This window comes from Oncorhynchus tshawytscha, linkage group LG02 (assembly GCF_018296145.1).
Source record: "Oncorhynchus tshawytscha isolate Ot180627B linkage group LG02, Otsh_v2.0, whole genome shotgun sequence".
Classification (NCBI taxonomy): domain Eukaryota; kingdom Metazoa; phylum Chordata; class Actinopteri; order Salmoniformes; family Salmonidae; genus Oncorhynchus; species Oncorhynchus tshawytscha.
Genome location: NC_056430.1, coordinates 14,701,600 through 14,723,907, shown reverse-complemented (window position 1 = coordinate 14,723,907; position 22,308 = coordinate 14,701,600). Strand labels below are relative to the sequence as shown.

Genomic DNA, 22,308 nt, shown 5'->3' with positions numbered 1-22,308 from the left:
GCCTATAGTTACAGTACTACAAAATATTCCTTTTTGTCATCTGGATTAAACATCTAAGTAATGATTATAATTAGCAACTCATCAAAATGAACATAAACTAGTCACCTAGTCATTTATTTAATACGTCAAAATGGTTTCCCTTTACCTTCCCTTTCCAGATTTAGAGGCCAGAGATCTCTGTATAATTGTAATGGATTGCACACATTTCTGGATGATTAACAGGGTTTATTCCTGGACTGAATGGACATTATCTAACTGCATTAGGCATAATTCCATAATTTACCTACTTATTAGTTCAACATACGGTTCAGAATTACTAGGAATATGTTCAAAGGATATGGGGAAATGGGTAAGGAACATAGTGTACTTCTTATTTTGGTATTAAAGAGAGAGAGAATAAAGTATCCTTTATTATAAATAAAGCAATGTATGATACCGTTTTTAACCAAAGTTCTCAAAAGCTCTGGATAACGTACCTAGTGGCTACAGAGAGAAGTAAGACGTTTGAGGGCATACATTTTTCTTAGAAACTTTTAACATGAGTGAAATGAAGTATTTGATATGAATGAGTTAACATATTAACATACAGGCCCTGGCTCACAATGCCCCTCGAGTGTTAGTAAGGCAGTCAAGTGAAATTGATCACATACCGACAAACAGATTCTCTACTACAAGTTGTCACTCCAGAAAATAAAGTAGAAGATTTCTCATCCAGTGCACGATTTAATTGGAGCATAAAAGTGTGGATCTTTTAAATCTGGGATAAAATACTCAAACCGATACATTATATAGGATCACTTTGAGGGGAAAGAAAGCTGTATTTCATTCAAATTCAAAACGACATTGCGCCTATATGCCAAAAGACCCTTTGATATTTGAGTTGGATCGATTTACATTACAACAGACTAATGTCATGAACATCTCATTCCAGCTTAGTCATTTCTGACACAAAAAAATACAATCTACTTTCTTGGTGACAACACTAACAATAAGAAACAAAAAGATATCTCTAAACATACATCATTTAAGAAAAGCCATTGAATTCATAACCACTAAACAAACAGATTGTCTTAAAGTGCTTCAGGTTTCACATCTTCATAATCATTCACTGCTGCTTTGACATTGGACATTGAAACACTGGCACGGGACGGGGTCACAGACTTTCCCCTCTTCATTCTCTGTGTCTTCCTCATCCCCATCCATGTTTCAGACGCATCTCCCGACCTTTGACATGGAGCTTATATAGGTAGATATTTTCTCACAGAGCTCCACTGCCTTCTGAGAAGTGGCGTCATTCCTACTTGAGGCTAGTCCCTCAACTGCTACCAGAGTCACGCTATCTGCGTTAAACAATAGGCATGGCCATCTACCTCCACCTGTCATACTGTGCTCTACACAAGCCATAAATGTGATTATTTTACCAATTTAGCATGACATAAATCACATGTGGGGGTCATAAGCTAATAAGGAGATTTTACTCAGAAGGGCGAACCAAGCACTGCTATAAGATGATGGCCAAACCAACCCTGATGAAATGATCAGCCATTCAATTAGAGAGATTCAAATGTGAAACTACAGGGGCAGATGTCTGGTTAAGTAGCGATCATAAAGAGCAGGTTTCAGACATGGACATGTGTCAGTTGGGTAATGTTATTGAACACCGGTTACAGGAGTACCAAATATAAACAATAAGGAGAACCCGGTGGGTGAGTGTGTTGTTGTAGAAGCCAGGGGAATGGGCCGGTCAACATGTGTTAGCGCCGGCTCTCCAACCTGAGGCTTCCCTACAAGAGAGGTGTTTTCTTTCCCCCTCCCCCAGACTAGGGAAGGGGGGACGGAGTGACACTGGTCAGTCCTAGGGAACTAGTCCTCTCCTGGCGGGGTGGTGGGACAGGGCCTGTCATGTCTCTGTCTCGGGCCCCTCCGGTCCCGCAGGTCCCGCCGGTCCCGCCAAGGGGATCACATAACAAGTGATGTCGTCTCCTGAACCCAGCCTCTCATTGGGTAACCGCCAGCCCCTCTCTTTCAGGACCCCTCGCGACCGCATTAACAGGTCCTGGGCAGCCAGCGTGTATCTGGATGAGAAGAGTTGGGGTCAAAACATCGAAAAGTGAAATTTATTTGAAATTAGTATTTTTTTAATGTTCATGAATTGAATTTGCAATGCATCCCAAATATGTGTTATGTGAAGGTGTTTGTCAAAAAGGTATTGCCATTTCAAAAGTACCATAGTCATTTGTACAGGCTAGATACTGGCCTCTAGTGGAGATATCATTTAAATACTCCTCCTTTACTAACCAATATTCAGTAGTTTTTTTTCAAGGCTACCTGATTATTCAATATTTACCAGTGGAGGCTGCTGAGAGGAGGAGGGCTCATAATAATGTCTGGAACGAAGCCAATGGCATCAAACACCTGGAAACCATGTGTATTTATACCATTCCACCTATTACCACGAGCCAGTCCTCCTCAATTAAGGTTCCACCAACCCCTTGTGATATCTACACTGTTTTAATTGGTAGCAACTGTAATAGTATGAATCACATCCTTCCATGACAAGGCAACCAGCCATTCTCTGCCTCAGGTCTGTCTCCCTGGCACCGCCAGTCTGTCTCCCTGGCACCGCCAGTCTGTCTCCCTGGCACCGCCTTGGGCGCCAACGCCTTGGGCGTCAGGTGAGTTTACAAAATAAGAAGGGAAATGGGCATTCGGTAATGCAAGTAGTAGAGACGGCCTAGTCGTAGTTTGTGTAGTGAGTATTATTCATACAATGTTGACTGTGCTTGCATAGTTATGCTACTGCTGAACTTCGCATGGCTCTTACCTACATGACCACATGTCCTGGTATCGTTTTTCACTACCGCAATAGTTTTTTAGATTATAGTTTTTATAAGGTATTGCCATATTTAAATCAATCTATATATTGAAGCACTCATAGTTCTGCCTACCAAGGATGTTGTTATATGTGTTTCTGTGTTTGGTTAGTTTCTGAATGTTGACCTAGTCCAGATATGACTCAGTACTCATTTTCAGGTTTTAGCTGGCCTCTATAGGCCTATAGCTGTGGCATATTCTTAATTGAATTGGCCATTCATTCAGAGCCATTCATTGGCTCTGTTCTTGCCTGGCATCTCTGTGGTCCTTCAGACATCTCTGAATCAGTGCATAGTTCAATGCCTCTCAAAAGTGAAGTACATTGCAAGGATATTAATATTTATCTTACAATTGCAATGCAGCAATGTTTTGTCCTAGCTTTGTGTGTTTCCTTTACTACTCGTCTGGGGCAGCACCTGTCCGTTTTTAGGGACTCATTGGCTGACAACAGACGGGTGTGAATCACAGACGGGTGTGAACCGCAGACGGGTGTGAACCGCAGACGGGTGTGAACCGCAGACGGGTGTGAACCGCAGACGGGTGTGAACCGCAGACGGGTGTGAACCGCAGACGGGTGTGAACCGCAGACGGGTGTGAACCGCAGACGGGTGTGAACCGCAGACGGGTGTGAACCGCAGACGGGTGTGAACCGCAGACGGGTGTGAACCGCAGACGGGTGTGAACCGCAGACGGGTGTGAACCGCAGACGGGTGTGCGGGCAAAGAGAAATGAAAACATTGGCATTCATATTAGATTTTGATTTGGAGAGGGGGCAGCATCTACAAACTGGATTGAATAGTTTATTGTTCACTGCTCGGCGACGCAAACAGCGATCCTTCAATCAGAACCGTTTACCGATTATGGATGTAGCTTCGAACGTGAGACACATGCTGCTAGCAGGTACAGTCTTTGACCCGATACTTATCTCGAACGCAGTCGCTATGGAATACCCTTAGACCTTATCTTGTTAATGAATTCAATAATTAATCAAAGGTCTAATATTGTGTAGATTACAGACTAGAGATTACAGCACCTCACAGGATCAGTGGGCTCGCAGCAGGACAGGAAGCCTGAAACTGTGTCTGCTACCTCCCTGTCCGTGGTCACGTCCCACAGCCCATCTGTACCCATCACCAGCACATCGTCAGGGCCGTGCTCGTACTCAGACATGTCGTACACTATCACCTGGAGGAGAAACGGGAGGGAAAGAGTGCAGGTCAAGGGTTAAACACGGCTGTAATAATAGGATAAATCATAGAGGCTTCCCATCTATCAATGAATTTGGATCAGATATCTTTGCTTTTCAGGATAATAAATAAAATACTGGACAATACATAGATTGATGAGCCAAAATAAAGTAAACTTAGGTCATTAGATGTCAGCCAAGATTTGGAACACACTAGGATGCTCCTAGACAAGTCTTGATCTTGCAGACGATGGGCGAGAAATGGTCCTAGACACAAAGAGCATACCATCTCTCATTCACCTCTGGGCAGCAGGAGAGAAAGGGCTTGATGTAGATGTTGGAGTTGTACACCTTCAGGTCATGATCCCCTAGGCCACGTGTTACCCCAATGGTGGCCATGACACGGGCCTACACACACACACACACACACACACACACACACACACACACACTGTGAATAATGTGGGTTAGTGCCTGTGGATATGCTTAAATTTGAGAAAAATCCACTTATGAAGGATTAGTGACTCAGGAGCATTTATCTTTAACCACACAGCTAAAGACTGGGAGAGTAACAACCATGAAATCCTCCCACACATACAGTGGAATGAACAACTAAAAATTATATCTTGCTATGTCTGTCCTGCAGGTGAACTGTCCTGCAGCGTAAACAAGGCAACAGTAAACATGTCGTCCCCTACGAATGATGCCGCCCCCCTTGGGCCAAATTATATGTCACGTGTGACTAACACATTTCAGTACTTCAGTTAATTACTGTAGCTCCCGCCTTGGGCCAATCTGTGTAATTTTGTAAATGCCAGATCTTTATGGCAAGACGCATCATTCACCCAAGTTTAGTCAAAATTGGACCATTGCTGTCTGAGACATCTTGTGTGACGAACATACGAACGAACGGAACACACAGATTCACAGTTCCCTCCCCGATTTCATCGTGGGGGACAATTAAGCTAAGCAGCTAAGCATTATTCCTTTCAGGGAAACATGACGAGGGCGGGAGGATAACCGCAACTCTACATGTGGTTTGAAGACCCAGCTATACTTTAATGTACAGCCAATCCAATGTCCCATGACTTGGTCAGGAAAAGTAATGTGGCTGTACCTACAGTAAGGCAAACCTTACAGCACCATATGCCTACTGTCTCCTACCCATGGTAGACCTTACAGCACCATATATCTAATGTAAACCTACCCATGGTAGACATTACAGCACCATAGATCTACTGTAAACCTACCCATGGTAGACCTTACAGCACCATATATCTAATGTAAACCTACCCATGGTAGACATTACAGCACCATATATCTAAGGTAAACCGACCCATGTTAGACCTTACAGCACCATATATCTAATGTAAACCTACCCATGGTAGACCTTACAGCACCATATATATAATGTAAACCGACCCATGGTAGACCTTACAGCACCATACATCTGATGTCCACCAGTACCCAGTACCCAGTACCCAGTTTCACCTTTTTGCCCTCTCCATATATGAGTGGGAACTTGAGGTCGTCTTCTACGATGGTTTTGTAAGCCCTGCAACAAATAGGATTACGGGTTAGGGATTCTATTCTTTCAACAAGTAGATTATTTTCCTGGTCAGGTTATGTGGTCTGTAAAACTCCTGGCCCTAATCATAAAAAATACAATGGCCTGAAAAGTAACACACATGTTTGACAACAGCTGTCATTTACCAGCCGTTCATTGTGTGGTCCCTGAAGAGCATCTTCCTGCCCAGCTCCCTGTACTGGATCCTACGAGGGAACTCCATCGGCGTGAACTCGTTCCCAAGCAGCTCCGGTCTCAGGAAGCCCTGCAGGGACACACAGGGCAGAGAAAACAGTGACAAAACTTTACATGACAAACTGTCATGTCAAATTGACTTGTCTTGTGACAAAATGGCTCATTGATTAAATATATTTTTAAGATGTGAATAGAGCAATAATCATCAGAGTTGTGGTAAATTCCAGTCAATTCAGAAAGTCAACCAAATTCCAATTCCACATTTTCCACATTGGATAGCAATGAAGAGAATTGGAGTTGGAATTGGAATTTCAGTTTACTTCCTGAATTGTCTGGATTTTAAATAGAATAGACCCCAACCCTGATAAACATATCGTCAAGGAAGTGTCATGGCAGTAAGACAAGTGAGGGTGGAACATTATATAGCTGTGATGCACAATCAACACACAGTGCCATTCATCTCTCTCCCTGAGGGTTCCACCTCTCTCCCACACAGCCAGCCACCCACCAAGCCAACAATAAATGAATAAAGATGCAGTTTGAATCAGACATTAAATAACATCACCCTCCCTTTCCCCTGCATCTTCCTTTTTGTCCAGGGCACCGTTGGAAAAGAGATTCATATCCCGTGGTGATGGGACTCACATGGTTAAAGGGACATTACACTTTAAAATCAAAGTTTCTCAGATGTTTTCAGACTTCTAAAGTCTGAAAACATCTGACAAACTTTAATTCATGAGTGAATCTCCCTTTTAAATAAGTAATAAATAAATACATGTATTAACCCCGTCCTCACCAGATACTGCAGGCGCTGCCTCTCAGACTCTGGCGTGAACTCGTTGGACATGGGGATGACCTCACCGTTACGGATGATGATGGCTCTATAGAGATAGAGGAAGAACCAAAGTAGAATGAATAATGATGAGGGACAATGACATACTGTATGATGGCAAAGACAGACACCATAATTTGACCCCATATTAAGAGGACCCTCAAGGCAGATAATGTGGTGTTAAGAGGGATGACACAGCATGAAGTCCAGGGATGTTACTGGATGATTATTGCCCCTAGACACTGATCTAAAGTCGGTTTAGACTAAGATTGACAAACAGTATACTGATCCTAGATCTGTGCCTATGGGCAAGTTCTACCAGGAGCTTACGGTTCATGATGAATGGTGTTGCAGTACAAAGAGTGGCCAACAGAGGTCGAAAGAACTGCTGTGTGACATTATTATAAGCATGACCAAAGGAAACCTCTTCGTATCAATGGCTATGGGCATCATGTTATCACTTCCTTTAAACTCTGTTTCAGTCATTCAACTCTGCATTGAGTGACTGAAATCAAATACATTGAGTTGAATGTGTACAACAAGCAGGCCTGTAATACATCAGTCATTAGCCATTAGGGCATTAATCAATCCTGCTGCTATCAGTTTGATCTGTTGACATACCTGCTGTCTCCTGCATTGGCAACGTAGAGCTTCCCCATCAAATGAATGGCAGCCAAGGCACAACAACCACCAGAGATGGTATAGGACATCTCCTCTTTCTCTATCAGTTCATCCTGTAATCAACAGAACAGGAACAGAAAACATTTATTCAATGGCTTGCAGAATGAAGTCAGTAGCACTTATTGCATTAAAGAGGTTATACTTAACTTGAGAGATAACGACTACCAAAAGATAAATAATCAGTGTATTCTGTGAAACCCATTTTGCTCACTAGCTACTGTATCCCGTCTCTAATGTGGTAAAACGCTAGCCTCAGATGCCCAGGCTTCGCTGAGAGGAGATTTGGAAGAATGGTCTCGCGAGACTAGTAGAGCTCTATTTCACAAAGTAGGGTGATATGCTGTGAGCATACACCTGTGTCTTACCATCTGTTTGAAGGCGTTTTCTATGACACCCATGATCAGACTCTCCAGACTGACAGCCTTCTCCATGTGGAACCGGATGGAGGGATCAGGGATGGCGTCAGGTTTCTCTGAGTCCTGGGTGGCATTCGCCCCCTTCTTCACTGCCCCCTGGTAGGGGCTGCCATTATTGGACAGGCAGATAGGGAGCGCTGCAGAGGGGTTCTCCAGCAGGTGGGCAATGTCCTCCAGTCTGTCTCTGATAAGGCGATGGAGGAGTTTGGACGCCATGATGGCACACCCTGAGCCGGCGTGGCCGTCAAACATGCCCCAATACTGCAGAGGGATTCCTGTCCCATCCTGGAAAAAGTTTAAGTCAAATAAAGATCAAATCATATCAAACATGCATTTAGATATATCAATACAATTAGTCTGACAGTAAGAAAGGAGATAAAAATAAAATTGGCCACATGGGTCTCTCTAACAAGTCTCTTGCAAGAGTTTAACTCAATGAGAATTACAAGCTCAGTGAATGCCTAAAGGATTTCCAGTGTGGACATTTCTGTCAGAAAATGGATGGGAATAATTCTAACTTCATGACACCACATCATAGTAAATATGTTCACAATGACAGCAGTTACTGTGCCACAGAAAAACCTCCTAAAGACAGCGAATATTAAGACAGTGAATATTCCACTTGATTATATTCCCTTCCACAGGATTTCTTTATGCTGGTAAATCCCACTAACTAGATTTCCACCAAACCAGTGAATCTTACTTCTCACCATCTTCTTTTGCGCCTATGCCATGAAGTAATAGTGTTAAGTATAGTGTAGTAGTGTATGTTCAGACGGTTAGGACATATCTAAGAGCCCAGTGCACAGAATGGACAGCAGCATGGAACTCTGTTAAAACCTCTTACTGGACTAGAGGAGGAGGGGCACACGAAGCAATGATGTAATTAATTAATGGGAGGGACAGAGGGTGAACAAGGAGAATAGAGGAGGGGGTTGGGAGGCCAGCAGAAGGACGGTAGCGATTGACCCGACATGACACAACCCTTTGAACAGCACTGCATCGACTGCTATAGACTCTGCTGTGTAAATACATTTGAGAGATTATGGAGCCATCTCTTAGTGAGTGGGTTTTTGGCTTTGTGTGCTAGGGGCGGTTAGCTGCTCTACGGACCCACACAAAGCTGTTTCTAAATACAGCAGCATACATCGGTCAGTCTTAAGGAGATTGTCTTTGCTTTGCCAGGAAAAAAAACGAATCCCCAGCCACCCAATGACGTCTGGTTCTTCAAAGTTTGGACTGGAGACATTTAAACAGACATGTTTGTTTTAGAGAGAGACCTGGGTGAACCTTGCTGTAGTATGTCACCAAGGGTCCAACCTTCACTATAGAGGCAGTAGTACATAGAATGCAGCCATTTCACCAGGATGCGTGCATGCTTTGCCTACTCTACTATTGTAGTGCTGTAGGCCTACTTTATGGGCCGTCTACTAATATAATCAGAATTACTAGAACTAATGCTCAACATTCTATGACTTCAGGTAGTCTCACCCCATTGTCATCCAGCAGTGTGGAGTTGCTCTGTTTTTTGTCACTCAGCTTCTTCACGTAGAGCAGCTCACAGGACGCTTGGTCCTCATTTAGCATGCTCTTCCCAGCATTGATGGTCCTGGGGAGGGTGGGATGGTGGTAAAGAAGGTATGGGGATATTATAAATCCATGAGAAAATATATACACGTCTCCTTGGTTCAGGAGCTAGACAGGCAAATCACCCAACCAAGGTGCATCTCAGATAAATCACTAATGAGAGCCTATCAGCGTGGCATGGTGGCATTTGTCATGGTGAGATAGTAATGTTATGATCTATGTAAAAACATAAAGTGGAACAGATAGTGCTGTAGGACTGGGATTAAGTGTTTTCATTACTGTCCTATGCTGCTTAATGATAACGACTTTGTGCAGCATGACTTCATATTCTGACCATCTCAGCGGACTGGGGCTCAGTGGGCATGTGACTGTGCTTGCAGTATGTGGGAGTAGACACTGCAGTAGTCTGAGTAGAGGTGGAGTGTTTTTTTTCTCATACTTGTATACTACTACCATAGTTAATATCATACTATCCATTCACATGTATTAGATATAGTATAGCCCCTTTAAGAATATTTGGCCACAGAGGACAGTTTCCAGCTCTCTCCCTTCACCTCAGATCACTGCAATGTTTACACTTTTCAGGACACTGAAATGGAATGAAGTCATGCATTACATTACAAAGCCATTATCCTTAGGGCTTTGTGATTCAGGAGAGGGGCTGCCAAATGGTTTCACCCCTGTTGTACTGTTAAAGCTGAGAAACGATGATTCTCTGCCACTTCGGTGCGAGGATCCAACAGGGTCAAGCCACTTTTATAGCCTTTTCAGATTCAATTAGCGGTATTTAGAACAATGGGATTTAGCCGGATCGTATTGTAAAAATGTATTGCACAAATTGGAGCATAATCCTTAAAGTGTCCCTAACTATTACAGAGGTGGCCTAGCAGATAGACCATTGGGCCAGTAACTGAAAGGTCGCTAGTTCAAATCCCTGAGCCGACAAGGTGAAAACTCTGTCAATGGTCGCCATTGATAATGGCAGATCCTGGCTGTGACTCCACTCTCAGTGGGTGTCTCAGGGAGAGTTAGATTACACAAGAAAACACATTTCCAATACACATATTAATTATACATATTTGTACATCTGTGAAATAGGACAAATATAAGCACCCACCAAATTATTATTAATGATGTACTAAGAGTAGTGTGAAGAAAGAGAGAGTCGTTTATACAGCTGTGCCCTTACCCCAGTCATACAGAGGAGAGATATTTCATCACCTGAGAGGATGGGTGATATCTAACCAACAGGTTTACAAGCTGGTCCATCATGTACATTAGCCACCTGTCTAGGATCATGATGATGGTGGGCAGAGTCAAGATACTGACTGTCACCTTTTCACAATGGTCTTGCACCAAACAAGTTATAACTTTAAATGCTTAGTTAAGCCTATACATATCCTTCAGAAATCATTCTTAAAGCTGAAATATGTCACTTTTTGGGTGACCTGACCAAATTCACATAGAAATGTGTGTTATATCTCTGCCATTCTCATTGAAAGCAAGTCTAAGAACCGGTAAATCTGTTCTATGTGCGCTATTTCTATGCTTCCTGTTCTTAAGTTTAGTTTTTGCGTCTTTTACTTTCGGTTTTGTACACTAGGTTTCAACAGCTGAAACTCCAATATTAGAATTTTAGCAATCAGGAAATGGCAGATTGATTTTTGCATAGTACACCTTTAAGCAAATATCTTGCTATATGAAGGTGGCAAAAGGGCTATGTCAAATTTGGCAAAATAAATGCTATTTCAACAGGTAGAGGGAAATTATCCTTATTTGGTTTGATGTTCTGATATCAGTGTTCTAATATGAGGTAGAAACAGCAATGGCTGCCCAAATCAAGATTATAAAAAGCCATCCAGTTTGTAATCAGTAAGCTGGCACCGTAGAGTAGTGGCCAGGGGAGCATTAGGCCTGATGACAGGGACATGAATTACAAGTCATCGGGGTCATGTCAACTTTGAGGCCAGGTCATGTTGTTCCATGTTTTACAACCAATGATGTATATAAACCCTGGATTGATGATGCTACGTATTGGACATTGAGAGGCTTTGAAGTCACCAGTCAGACATAGACACTTTTATTTAACTAGGCAAGTCAGTTAAGAACAAATTCTTATTTACAATGGCGGCCTACCCCGGCCAAACCCAGACAAACCTGGGCCAATTGTGCACCGCCCTATGTGACTCCCAATCACAGCCGGATGTGATACAGCCTGGATTTGAACCAGGGATCCAGCAATGCAGTGCCTTAGACCGCTGCGCCACTCGGGAGCAGTCCTCCATAGGAATGAATGAAATTCTTCAGTATTTCATTTACATGTTTCAAATGTTTAAGTATTTTTTTGTTGTAGTGGGGACAGTAACATTAGCATTAACTTAAAAGATCTCAAACAATTATACTTTAAGGATGTTTTAATATTTTACATTTATTAAATGTTTATGTTTAGCTCACATAATATAAAGTATGCACTGAAGTGTCTGTAGTAGAGTAAATGCGGCCAAAAACACATGAATAAATGCATTTCTGTATTTTTTACAATGTTGGAGGAGTGCCGATATATTCACGGTGGCTTCAACACAGCACCCCCTATCAGTCATCTAGTGCATTATATAAATCATTGTTTTACAACACATCTGCAACTGGTTTGTCAATATCATACATTGGGTTAGAGAGGTCTTGGTTTTTTTGCCTGCTGGATGCCAAAGTCCAGTCCTTTGTTTCGAGCTTGCAGCTTTTACAAAATGTTCACAAACATTTTACATCTCACAATTCATGGGGTTTATTTTGTATGTGTCACATATGCAATATCTATTTCATTATAACTAATCTGGCAACCAAGGAATGTACTGTATGCCTACGAGTAAATAGACATTAATTTCAGTGAGTCCATTAAAGTGCAAGCCAGTCATTCCCTGGTCTTCATGATGTACGAAAACAAAACAATGTTCTACTCAATTTGTGACATATTTTCTCATCAAGGCACAGTTTCAGTCATTGTAAACATGTGACTGAAATACTTTGTCTGCGTTAAACAGAAGAACATCTGTTTGCTAACTCACGTAGGAGACTTTCAAAAGAGGAAGCCTCCAGTTCTACCAACTTCCTCATCAGTTGGGTAAGTTATGTTGTTGCTGATGAAAATCGTTCATTCCTTTTTTCTAACTAATGATGACATACTGTAGAGAACCGTCTACATTTTGTGCTCAAATTTGTTGTATAATTCATCCTCTCAAGAGAATTTAGCATACATCACAAACCACAGTGATGATGATTACAAGTCATTGAATCAAATCAAATCAAATGTTATTGGTTGCGTACACATATTTGAAGATGTTAGACGCAGGTGCGGCAAAATGCTTGTGTTTCTAGCTCCAACAGTGCAGTAATACCTAACAATACAAAACAATACACACGAAACCGGAATATAAATATACATGTGTATGATGGTGTGTTTAGACAGTATGGACAGTATATGAATAGAAAAAGTGTGTACAGCAGTAGTTATAGTGGATGATCCTTGACTAGAATACAGTATATACATATGAAGTGGGTAAAACAGTATATATAAACATCATTAAAGTGACCAGTGTTCAATGATTATGTATATAGGGCAAGTCTCTAAGGTGCAGCAGGATTGAGTACGGGTGGTAGCCAGCTAGTAACAGTCTCTAATGTGCAGAAGGATTGAGTACGGGTGGTAGCCAGCTAGTAACAGTCTCTAATGTGCAGAAGGATTGAGTACGGGTGGTAGCCAGATAGTAACAGTGACTTAGGTGCAGCAGGGTTGAGTACGGGTGGTAGCCAGCTAGTAACAGTGACTAAGGTGCAGCATCATTGAGTACGGGTGGTAGCCAGCTAGTAACAGTGACTAAGGTAAGGTGCAGCATGATTGAGTATGGGTGGTAGCCAGCTAGTAACAGTGACTAAGGTGCAGCATCATTGAGTACGGGTGGTAGCCAGCTAGTAACAGTGACTAAGGTACAGCAGGGTTGAGTATGGGTGGTAGCCAGCTAGTAACAGTGACTAAGGTGCAGCATGATTGGGTACGGGTGGTAGCCAGCTAGTAACAGTGACTAAGGTACAGCAGGGTTGAGTATGGGTGGTAGCCAGCTAGTAACAGTGACTAAGGTGCAGCATGATTGGGTACGGGTGGCAGCCAGCTAGTAACATTCTCTAAGGTGCAGCAGGGTTGGTACGGGTGGTAGCCAGCTAGTAACAGTGACTAAGGTGCAGCAGGATTGAGAACAGGTGGTAGCCAAGTAGTAACATTGACTAAGGTGCAGCAGGGTTGAGTACGGGTGGTAGCATGCTAGTACCAGTGACTGAAGTTAAGGGCAGGGTACTGGGCAGAAGCCAGCTAGTGGTGACTATTTAACAGTCAGATGGCCTGGAGATAGAAGCTGTTTTTCAGTCTCTCGGTCCAAGCTTTGATAAAACTGCACTGTCTACTCCTTCTAGATGGTAGTGTGGTGAACAGGTCATGGCTTGGGTGGCTGATGTCCTTGATGATCTTCTTAGCCTACCTGTGACACCGGGTACTGTAGATGTCCTGGAGGGCAGGCAGTGTGCCCCGGTGATGCGTTGGGCAGACCGCACCCCCCTCTGGAGAGCCCTGCGGCTATGGACGTTGCAATTTCTGTACTAGGCGGTGAATACAGCCCGACGGGATACTCTCAATTGTGCATCTGTAGAAGTTTGTGGGGGTCTTAGGGGCCAAGGCAAATTTCTTCAGCCTCCTGAGCCTCTCTCTGCTACTTCCTGAAGTTCACGATCAGCTCCTTCATTTTGTTACATTGAGGGAGAGGTTATTAACCATTGCACTGCCTCATGTTTGACTTCATCCCATGACAAAAATGAGAAAGAGTCACATTCCATTAACAAAGTGAACTTGGTGGTCAAAATAACTCTGATTCTAACTTAATTCATAATCAGTTTTCTAAGAAAGCCATACAAGTTTATCACCAGAAGTCAAGATGATCTCTTCCTGCCTGAGGTGCCTGTGGTTTCCTGTCACAGTTTCTCAAGCATGCAGTGAGTTGTTGTAGTGTAGGAGGACCTGCATGACAATGGCCTCCAAACTTCTCAAACTATTCAAGTTCTCAGAAGAAAATATAGTAGTAAAACAGTTTATTCAAGTTAATTTATTATCTTATGAACACGTGATAGTTGATCTGATATTACATTTGGAGGTGGTAAACTGTTCGCTCTATTACACTGAGAGTGAGATAAGGAGGGTGGTACAAAATATATTGAGGGGAAATATGTTAATAGAATAGTCAAAACCTTGTACTTACAAGGTTCTATAATTATATACTGAACAAAAACATACATGCAACATGAAACAATTTCAAAGATGTTACTGAGTTACAATTCATATAAGGAAATCAGTCAATTTAAATAAATTCATTAGGCCCTAATCTAAGTATTTTACATGACTGGGCAGGGGCGCAGTTAGGGGTGGGCCTGGGAGGGCATAGCCGAATGTGGAGGTCCTGGGCTGGCGTGGTTACACGGTTTCTGTGGTTGTGAAGCACTGTCAAATTCTCTAATACGACGTTGGAGGCAGCTTATGGTAGAGAAATTAACATTACATTCTCTGGCAAAAGCTCTGGTGGACATTCCTGCAGTCAGCATGCCAATTGCATGCTCCCTCAAAACTTGAGCCATCTGTGGCATTGTGTTGTGTGACAAAACTGCACATTTTAAATTGTCCCCAGCACAAGGTGAACCTGTGTAATGATCATGATATTTAATCAGCATCTTGATATGCCACACTAATGGATGATATTGGAAAAGTTTAAATGCTCACATACAGGGACGTAAAGATATTCATGCACAGAATTTGAGAGAAATAAGCTTTGTGCGTATGGAACATTTCTGGGGTTATTTATTTCAGCTAATAAAACATGAGACCAACATTTTACATGTTGCGTTTATATTTTTGTTCAGTATATATAACGATTGAACTTTCAAAAGTAGTTTACAGGTAGAAACATCTGAACAGTAAACACACAAACATTTAGACTTTGAGGTCTGGTTTAGGTAGTGTTCACAGCCTATTTGGTTTAGGTAGTGTTCACAGCCTATTTGGTTTAGGTAGTGTTCACAGCCTATTTGGTTTAGGTAGTGTTCACAGCCTATTTGGTTTAGGTAGTGTTCACAGCCTATTTGGTTTAGGTAGTGTTCACAGCCTATTTGGTTTAGGTAGTGTTCACAGCCTATTTGGTTTAGGTAGTGTTCACAGCCTATTTGGTTTAGGTAGTGTTCACAGCCTATTTGGTTTAGGTAGTGTTCACAGCCTATTTGGTTTAGGTAGTGTTCACAGCCTATTTGGTTTAGGTAGTGTTCACAGCCTATTTGGTTTAGGTAGTGTTCACAGCCTATTTGGTTTAGGTAGTGTTCACAGCCTATTTGGTTTAGGTAGTGTTCACAGCCTATTTGGTTTAGGTAGTGTTCACAGCCTATTTGGTTTAGGTAGTGTTCACAGCCTATTTGGTTTAGGTAGTGTTCACAGCCTATTTGGTTTAGGTAGTGTTCACAGCCTATTTGGTTTAGGTAGTGTTCACAGCCTATTTGGTTTAGGTAGTGTTCACAGCCTATTTGGTTTAGGTAGTGTTCACAGCCTATTTGGTTTAGGTAGTGTTCACAGCCTATTTGGTTTAGGTAGTGTTCACAGCCTATTTGGTTTAGGTAGTGTTCACAGCCTATTTGGTTTAGGTAGTGTTCACAGCCTATTTGGTTTAGGTAGTGTTCACAGCCTATTTGGTTTAGGTAGTGTTCTATTTGGTTTAGGTAGTGTTCAGCCTATTTGGTTTAGGTAGTGTTCACAGCCTATTTGGTTTTAGGTAGTGTTCACAGCCTATTTGGTTTAGGTAGTGTTCACAGACTATTTGGTTTTTTGTTTTAGGTAGTGTTCACAGCCTATTTGGTTTAGGTAGTGTTCACAGCCTTTTTGTTTTAGGTAGTGTTCACAGCCTTTTTGTTTTAGGCAGTGTTCACAGACTTTTTGTTTTAGGTAGTGTTCACAGCCTTTTTGTTTTAGGTAGTGTTCACAGCCTTTTTGTTTTAGGTAGTGTTCACAGCCTTTTTGTTTTAGGCAGTGTTCACAGACTTTTTGGTTTAGGTAGTGTTCACAGCCTATTTGGTTTAGGCAGTGTTCACAGACTTTTTGGGCGATTTGTAAATTGTGTTTCTGTAACGATATTCGTCGTCGCAAGATGAGGAATCATTGGACCAAAGCGCAGCATGGTAAGTGTTCATGCTTTCTTTATTAAAACTGAACACTATAACAAAAATAAACAAGAGCATAACCAAAACAGTCCTGTAAGGTGCAAATACTAAACAGAAATGACCCACAAACTACCCACAAAAACCCTGTGGGAAAAGCTACCTAAGTATGGTTCCCAATCAGAGACAACGATAGACAGCTGTCCCTGATTGAGAACCATACCCGTCCAAAACAAAGAAATACAAAAACATAGAAAAAGGAACATAGAATGCCCACCCAAATCACACCCTGACCAAACCAAAATAGAGACATAAAAAGCTCAGGGCATGACAGCTTCTAATATAATTTGACTGAAGGCTTTTAAAGTGGAATGTAATGGAAGGTAGTTCTGGGTTACAGATAATTGATGCCAGGCTCACTGAGATGGATTGCTACTGTATGAGTAATTCAAAAGGCTTCTGAGCTCCAGCATGCCAACTTTGAAAAAAGCTAGAGCCGTCCTTTGAATTCCTGTACAGTAAGCCTTACTGCGACTCTCTGTTCCCACCTAAAAGCTTTCACAGACAGATCACAGATCTGTTGTTTGCTAATTGTTTATACTGTGAGGCAACTGCTTTGAGGAAGTGTGTGTGTGTGTGTGTGTGTGTGTGTGTGTGTGTTTGTGTGTGTGTGTGTGTGTGTGTGTGTGTGTGTGTGTGTGTGTGTGTGTGTGTGTGTGTGTGTGTGTGTGTGTGTGTGTGTGTGTGTGTGTGTGTGTGTGTGAATGCACTCTGGGTATGCACCCAATGTGAAAATATTGACACAGTATGCAGTATAATGCCTCCAAACAGTTCCAAGGCTGGAAAAGCATTGGTAGCTGTCTGGTTTGCCATAGGTGTCACAATTTAACAATATAATCAACTGTACTGCAATGATGAACATCAGCACACTGGCCACACTGGCTGCTTAACATTTATCTCAGCCTCACTCAGTGAATCAGTGAAGGATCTGTCAACTGATGCCACGAGGAGATTACATTGACATTATCATTTAGTAAACGCTCTTATCTAGAGCGACTTACAATAAGTGCATTCAAATGAAGGGCCATGAACAATTGTATAACATGCATTAAATCCAACGGCAGAAACCACAGTTGTGTGTGTGACATGGTTAAGTGCCATTCCATAAGGGATCTAGGTAAGACAAAGATATAGTAAGTGTCAGGAGCCAGAGGAGATGGGAGGGGAGGGACTCTCTGGAGTCTAAAGTTGGTGGAGGCCAGAGTGCTTTCAGTCTGAAGAGACCGTTCTTTAGTCTGCTGTCCTGACCGTAGTGAAGACGAGGTCATTAATGTAGAGGACAGAAAAGAGTTGTGACTGGGATAGGTGACTGCATGCAAATTCTGATATCAAAATGATCACATCTGAACTTACATTGTTAATTTTGACCAGCTGGAGCATCCAGAGTCCATCTTCACTGTGTGCTCATTGTTTCCACCCTGTCCTGACTAGAGTGATTTGGACTGCACTTTAAAAAAACAGCATGGAGGTTAAGTTGACATACACCTTAGCCAAATACATTAAAACTCAGTTTTTCACAATTCCTGACATTTAATCAAAATAAAAATTCCCTTGTCTTAGGTGAGTTAGGTCCACCACTTTATTTTAACAATGTGAAATGTCAGAATAATAGTAGAGGAATGATTTATTTCAGCTTTAATTTCTTTCATCACATTCCCAGTGGGTCAGAAGTTTACATACACTCAATCAGTATTTGGTAGTATTGTCTGGGATTGATTTGCACTTTTCACACCAAAGTACGTTCATCTCTAGGAGACAGAACGCGTCTCCTTCCTGAGTGGTATGATGGCTGCTTGGTCCCATGGTGTTTATACTTGCGTACTACTGTTTGTATAGATGAACATGGTACTTTCAGGTATTTGGAAATTGCTCCCAAGGATGAACCAGACTTGTGGAGGTCTACAATTTATTTTCTGAGGGCTTGGCTGAGTTCTTTTGATTTTCCCATGATGTCAAGCAAAGAGGCACTGAGTTTGAAGGTAGGCCTTGAAATACATCCACAGGTACACCTCAAATTGACTCAAATGATGTCAATTAGCCTATCAGAAGCTTCTAAAGCCATGACATCATTTTCTGGAATTTTCCAAGCTGTTTAAAGGCACCGTCAACTTAGTGTATGTAAACTTCTGACCCACTGGAATTGTGATACAGTGAATTATAAGTGAAATAATCTGTGTGCAAACAATTGTTGGAAAAATTACTTGTGTCATGCACAAAGTAGATGCCTTAACCGACTTGCCAAAACTATAGTTTGTTACCAATAAATTTGTGGAGTGGTTGAAAAACCTATTGTACTTAATTAACAAAATATTATATTTACATTTTTTTAATGACTATTACTAACAACAACAGATTAGGGCTGGGTAGTAAACCATATTTTACTATATATCGGTATTGATGCAAGGACCAGTTTTGGATTTAACTTTACCTTCTATAATGGTATTTCAATGTTTGGTTTGTTAAATGTGATATGCCACTCTGGTGCGTGTAATAAGCGTTTTTATAGTTTTCTCTGTTTGCTACTTGAGTCATCTCTCTCCCTCTCGTCCTGCATGCCACTTCCCCATGCGCTTCCGACACCAAGCCTTGCCTCTTGTTACTCAAGCCGTGCCATTCACTTTGTCTGCACGGTCAGATGCAACAAAATGTTGGTGACGACGATGCAGATTTCCACTTTGCATTCTTAATATAAATCCACAAGTGTTCTATAATTACACTATTAGTTTGTGTATCTAACTGTCTGCAAACAGCTAGTTTGTCTTATCTTAGTAAATTGTGACTAAAATTGGCCGATAAATGCTAATCGCTAGTTAGCTGGCTATCAAGCTAGCTAAATGTACAAAGAGTCCGGGCAAAGGTAGCTAGCTAATCCAGCCTGGTATTTGTGCTGGTGTAGGTCTAGATCAGCATGTTGTTTGTGCAACGGTATATTTTAAATCAGAGAGGAATAGAGCTCGCCAGCTTGTAGTCCTAAAAGCTGGAAATAAGTTACCTTTGGCTTTTTCAGCCATTCCTATGGGGGGAAATTAATGGGGATAAATGCTGAAAATAAGGTCTGAGGTTAACACAGGCTTAGGAGAGCTTATGCTGTATATTTTGCTTGTGTGAGATAATATATGTCAGTTAACATTATCTTTATGAATTCTACATTTCTATAGTGGAAGCATGAATATGTTAGCTAGCGCTAGCTAGTTTTCATGTTTTATTAGTTATATGTATGGGACACACATGGTATACACAGCTCTAAATTAACTTTTTTCATTGGTAGCACAGGTGCTCCTAACTTTAAAAAGTAAGGAGCACCAGACAAAATCTTGGAGCACCAGATTGCATGTATTTATTTTTTACTGCAAATGACTGTCCTATCATTCTTAATTGTCATCAGTTGATACTTTGATGATATAGAACACATCACTCGAGAGTGGGCAAGACAAAATAATTAAAATAACTTTTAATAATTGTATTGAAAAGTGCAAATGCAAACATATTTACATAGGTGATTCATTTTGGACAAACAAATGTAATATACTAAACAGAACATTTGTAAGCATTATGATTGGTTATGATTGGTAAACAATGTATCAGCCTGTCTTGCTTGAGCAGTGAAGAGAGGAGTGTTGTTGTTACACATTTTGTTCTTTATTGGATCATTTTTTGGGTGCTCCCAAAATAAAAGTACTGGTCGCACAGCAACATTTTAAGTCGCATGTGCCACCAAATTGGAAGCACTTCGGAGTCCTGGGTATACACCATCCAACAAAATGCTTATGTGCTGGTTCTTGACAATGCAAAAACAAGCTAGCTACATGAAGAGAAAACATGTCATGTCATGCAAAAACATGTCATGTAACATCTAATTAGGGTCCCTTGGGAAACACTGACCGACACGGTTCATACCCAGTCACAAAAATTCCTCCCTGGCTTTTTTCATCAAACAACAATGTATTCAAAGTGCTGCCCACTATATTCCAACTATAGAATTAGAATAATCATTATATTTCCATGATTTTAACAGTTCAACAATGAATTAGGTCTAGCTTTTTCTACCCACATCATACTGTGTGGAAATTATAACAAGTGCAGGAAATGCAGACATTGATGAAAATGCTGAAAATGTATTTGGGTTGAAGTTGGACTGAACAGTATAAAACAATCAGAATGGCTAAAATCACTTGTAATTTAACTGTTGCCACCCTGGGGTCATGAACTACTTATAAAAACGATTTTGAACTTTTATTATTCAAAAACATAAAATAATGTCAAATACCATCACAAATGTGAAAAATATTTTGTCCATATCGCCTAGCCCTACAAAAGATGAAACACGTTGTGGCCAAGGGATCTGTGGATAAATAACATTTAGAGGGTGTAATACAATACAATGTAACATTATTCTTCTACAATGTATGTTCTTCACCCTGGGCAACATGGGCCTGGGAGGTTTACAGGTATCCACAGTACTCCACCAATTATACATTTTTCAACTCCCTATTTCGTGTACTGTTGTAATGTGCAGAATTGCAGGAAATTTGATGAAAAGAGTAACATTTTCTCTCCGATGCCAAGGCCCAAGATTTGGTTCGTCTGGCCGTGTACTGGCAAAGTCATTGCAAAACTAAAGCAAAAAAAACTGAACTATGCGACTTATTGAATCTTTATGAAAGAGACCAAACGTATTTTGACAAGTTCAAGTAGTATAGTAGTACACAGTCCATCCATATCCTTTAAGACACAGCAATAGCTTTAAATCACATGATTTATATTATTTGATGTCCAATTAAGAAAGAAATGGTTTATAATAAATCATTATTGACGTGCACAAATGATCATTGACTACGTTTTTGTTTATCCTACATTTTGCGAGATCCTATTAATCACAAGATCCCCCAAAATATTGAACTGCAACAACTGTAGCAGTTCATTGTGTGTTACACTGTTTCATAGTAACCAGACAGTGGCTGCTACAGCAGCAGTTTCAGCAGCAGCAGAAGGCTGTGTGCTATTTGGTGAATTTGCAATAGCAACACCGTGTCCATATTCGCCACACACCGTTAACTGCGTTCTCTACTGCAACACTAAAACGGTTTTATTGTCAACAGTGCATATGAATGACCAGTCGAAAACCACTCACTCTGCATATCCTGTCCGCCAGGGAAGCCTGCTGTCCCTCTTCAAAGTCAGCACAGGTCGAGATGCATGTTCTGTCGAGTATTGAAGAAGCTCCGATGTAAGGTCCAGGAACTCGGGTCGACCGTAAGGGAACAGTGGAGGCAGACCGTCCTGGTGACAGTTCTGGTGATGAACGTTCCCGGATCCGTGGTGCTGGTGATGACCGTGGGGTATCATTCCTCCCACCAGCGTGGACATCGCATTTTTTACTTTACTTATCATTGCGGTGGGAATAATAACCTAACCCGACACAGAAATGAATTAATAACCCAATACTAACGTAGCGAAGAACAAAATGATCCAAAGACTATAAACAGCATTTCAAGAAGCGATCGTTTCCGGCCTCATGTGACGTTTGACAGGCACTGTTTTCCTCACTGAAAATATAGCCTACCCCTTACACACTCAGTGCATATAATAACCAAGGAATCCCTCAGAAGGCAGGGGTTTAGTGAATGCTGCTGTCTGTCACAATTAAGAAAATGCACACTCTTGAGCGGTCCATTTATCA

The 22,308-nt window shown here is 41.5% G+C and overlaps 1 protein-coding gene across 1 annotated transcript; it reads right to left on the bottom strand.

The window, feature by feature from the left end:
- Window positions 1–412: 412 nt before the first annotated feature.
- On the bottom strand, window positions 413–22,134 carry LOC112221167 (protein phosphatase 1H). The gene is made up of 10 exons (XM_024383314.1): window positions 21,760–22,134; window positions 9,243–9,360; window positions 7,701–8,036; window positions 7,276–7,388; window positions 6,619–6,703; window positions 5,774–5,892; window positions 5,552–5,615; window positions 4,361–4,468; window positions 3,908–4,059; window positions 413–2,075 (listed from the first exon to the last, which is right to left on the bottom strand). The coding sequence occupies exons 1-10, from the start codon at window positions 22,017–22,019 to the stop codon at window positions 1,901–1,903; spliced, it is 1,530 nt and encodes a 509-aa protein (XP_024239082.1). The 5' UTR covers window positions 22,020–22,134; the 3' UTR covers window positions 413–1,900.
- Window positions 22,135–22,308: the final 174 nt, after the last annotated feature.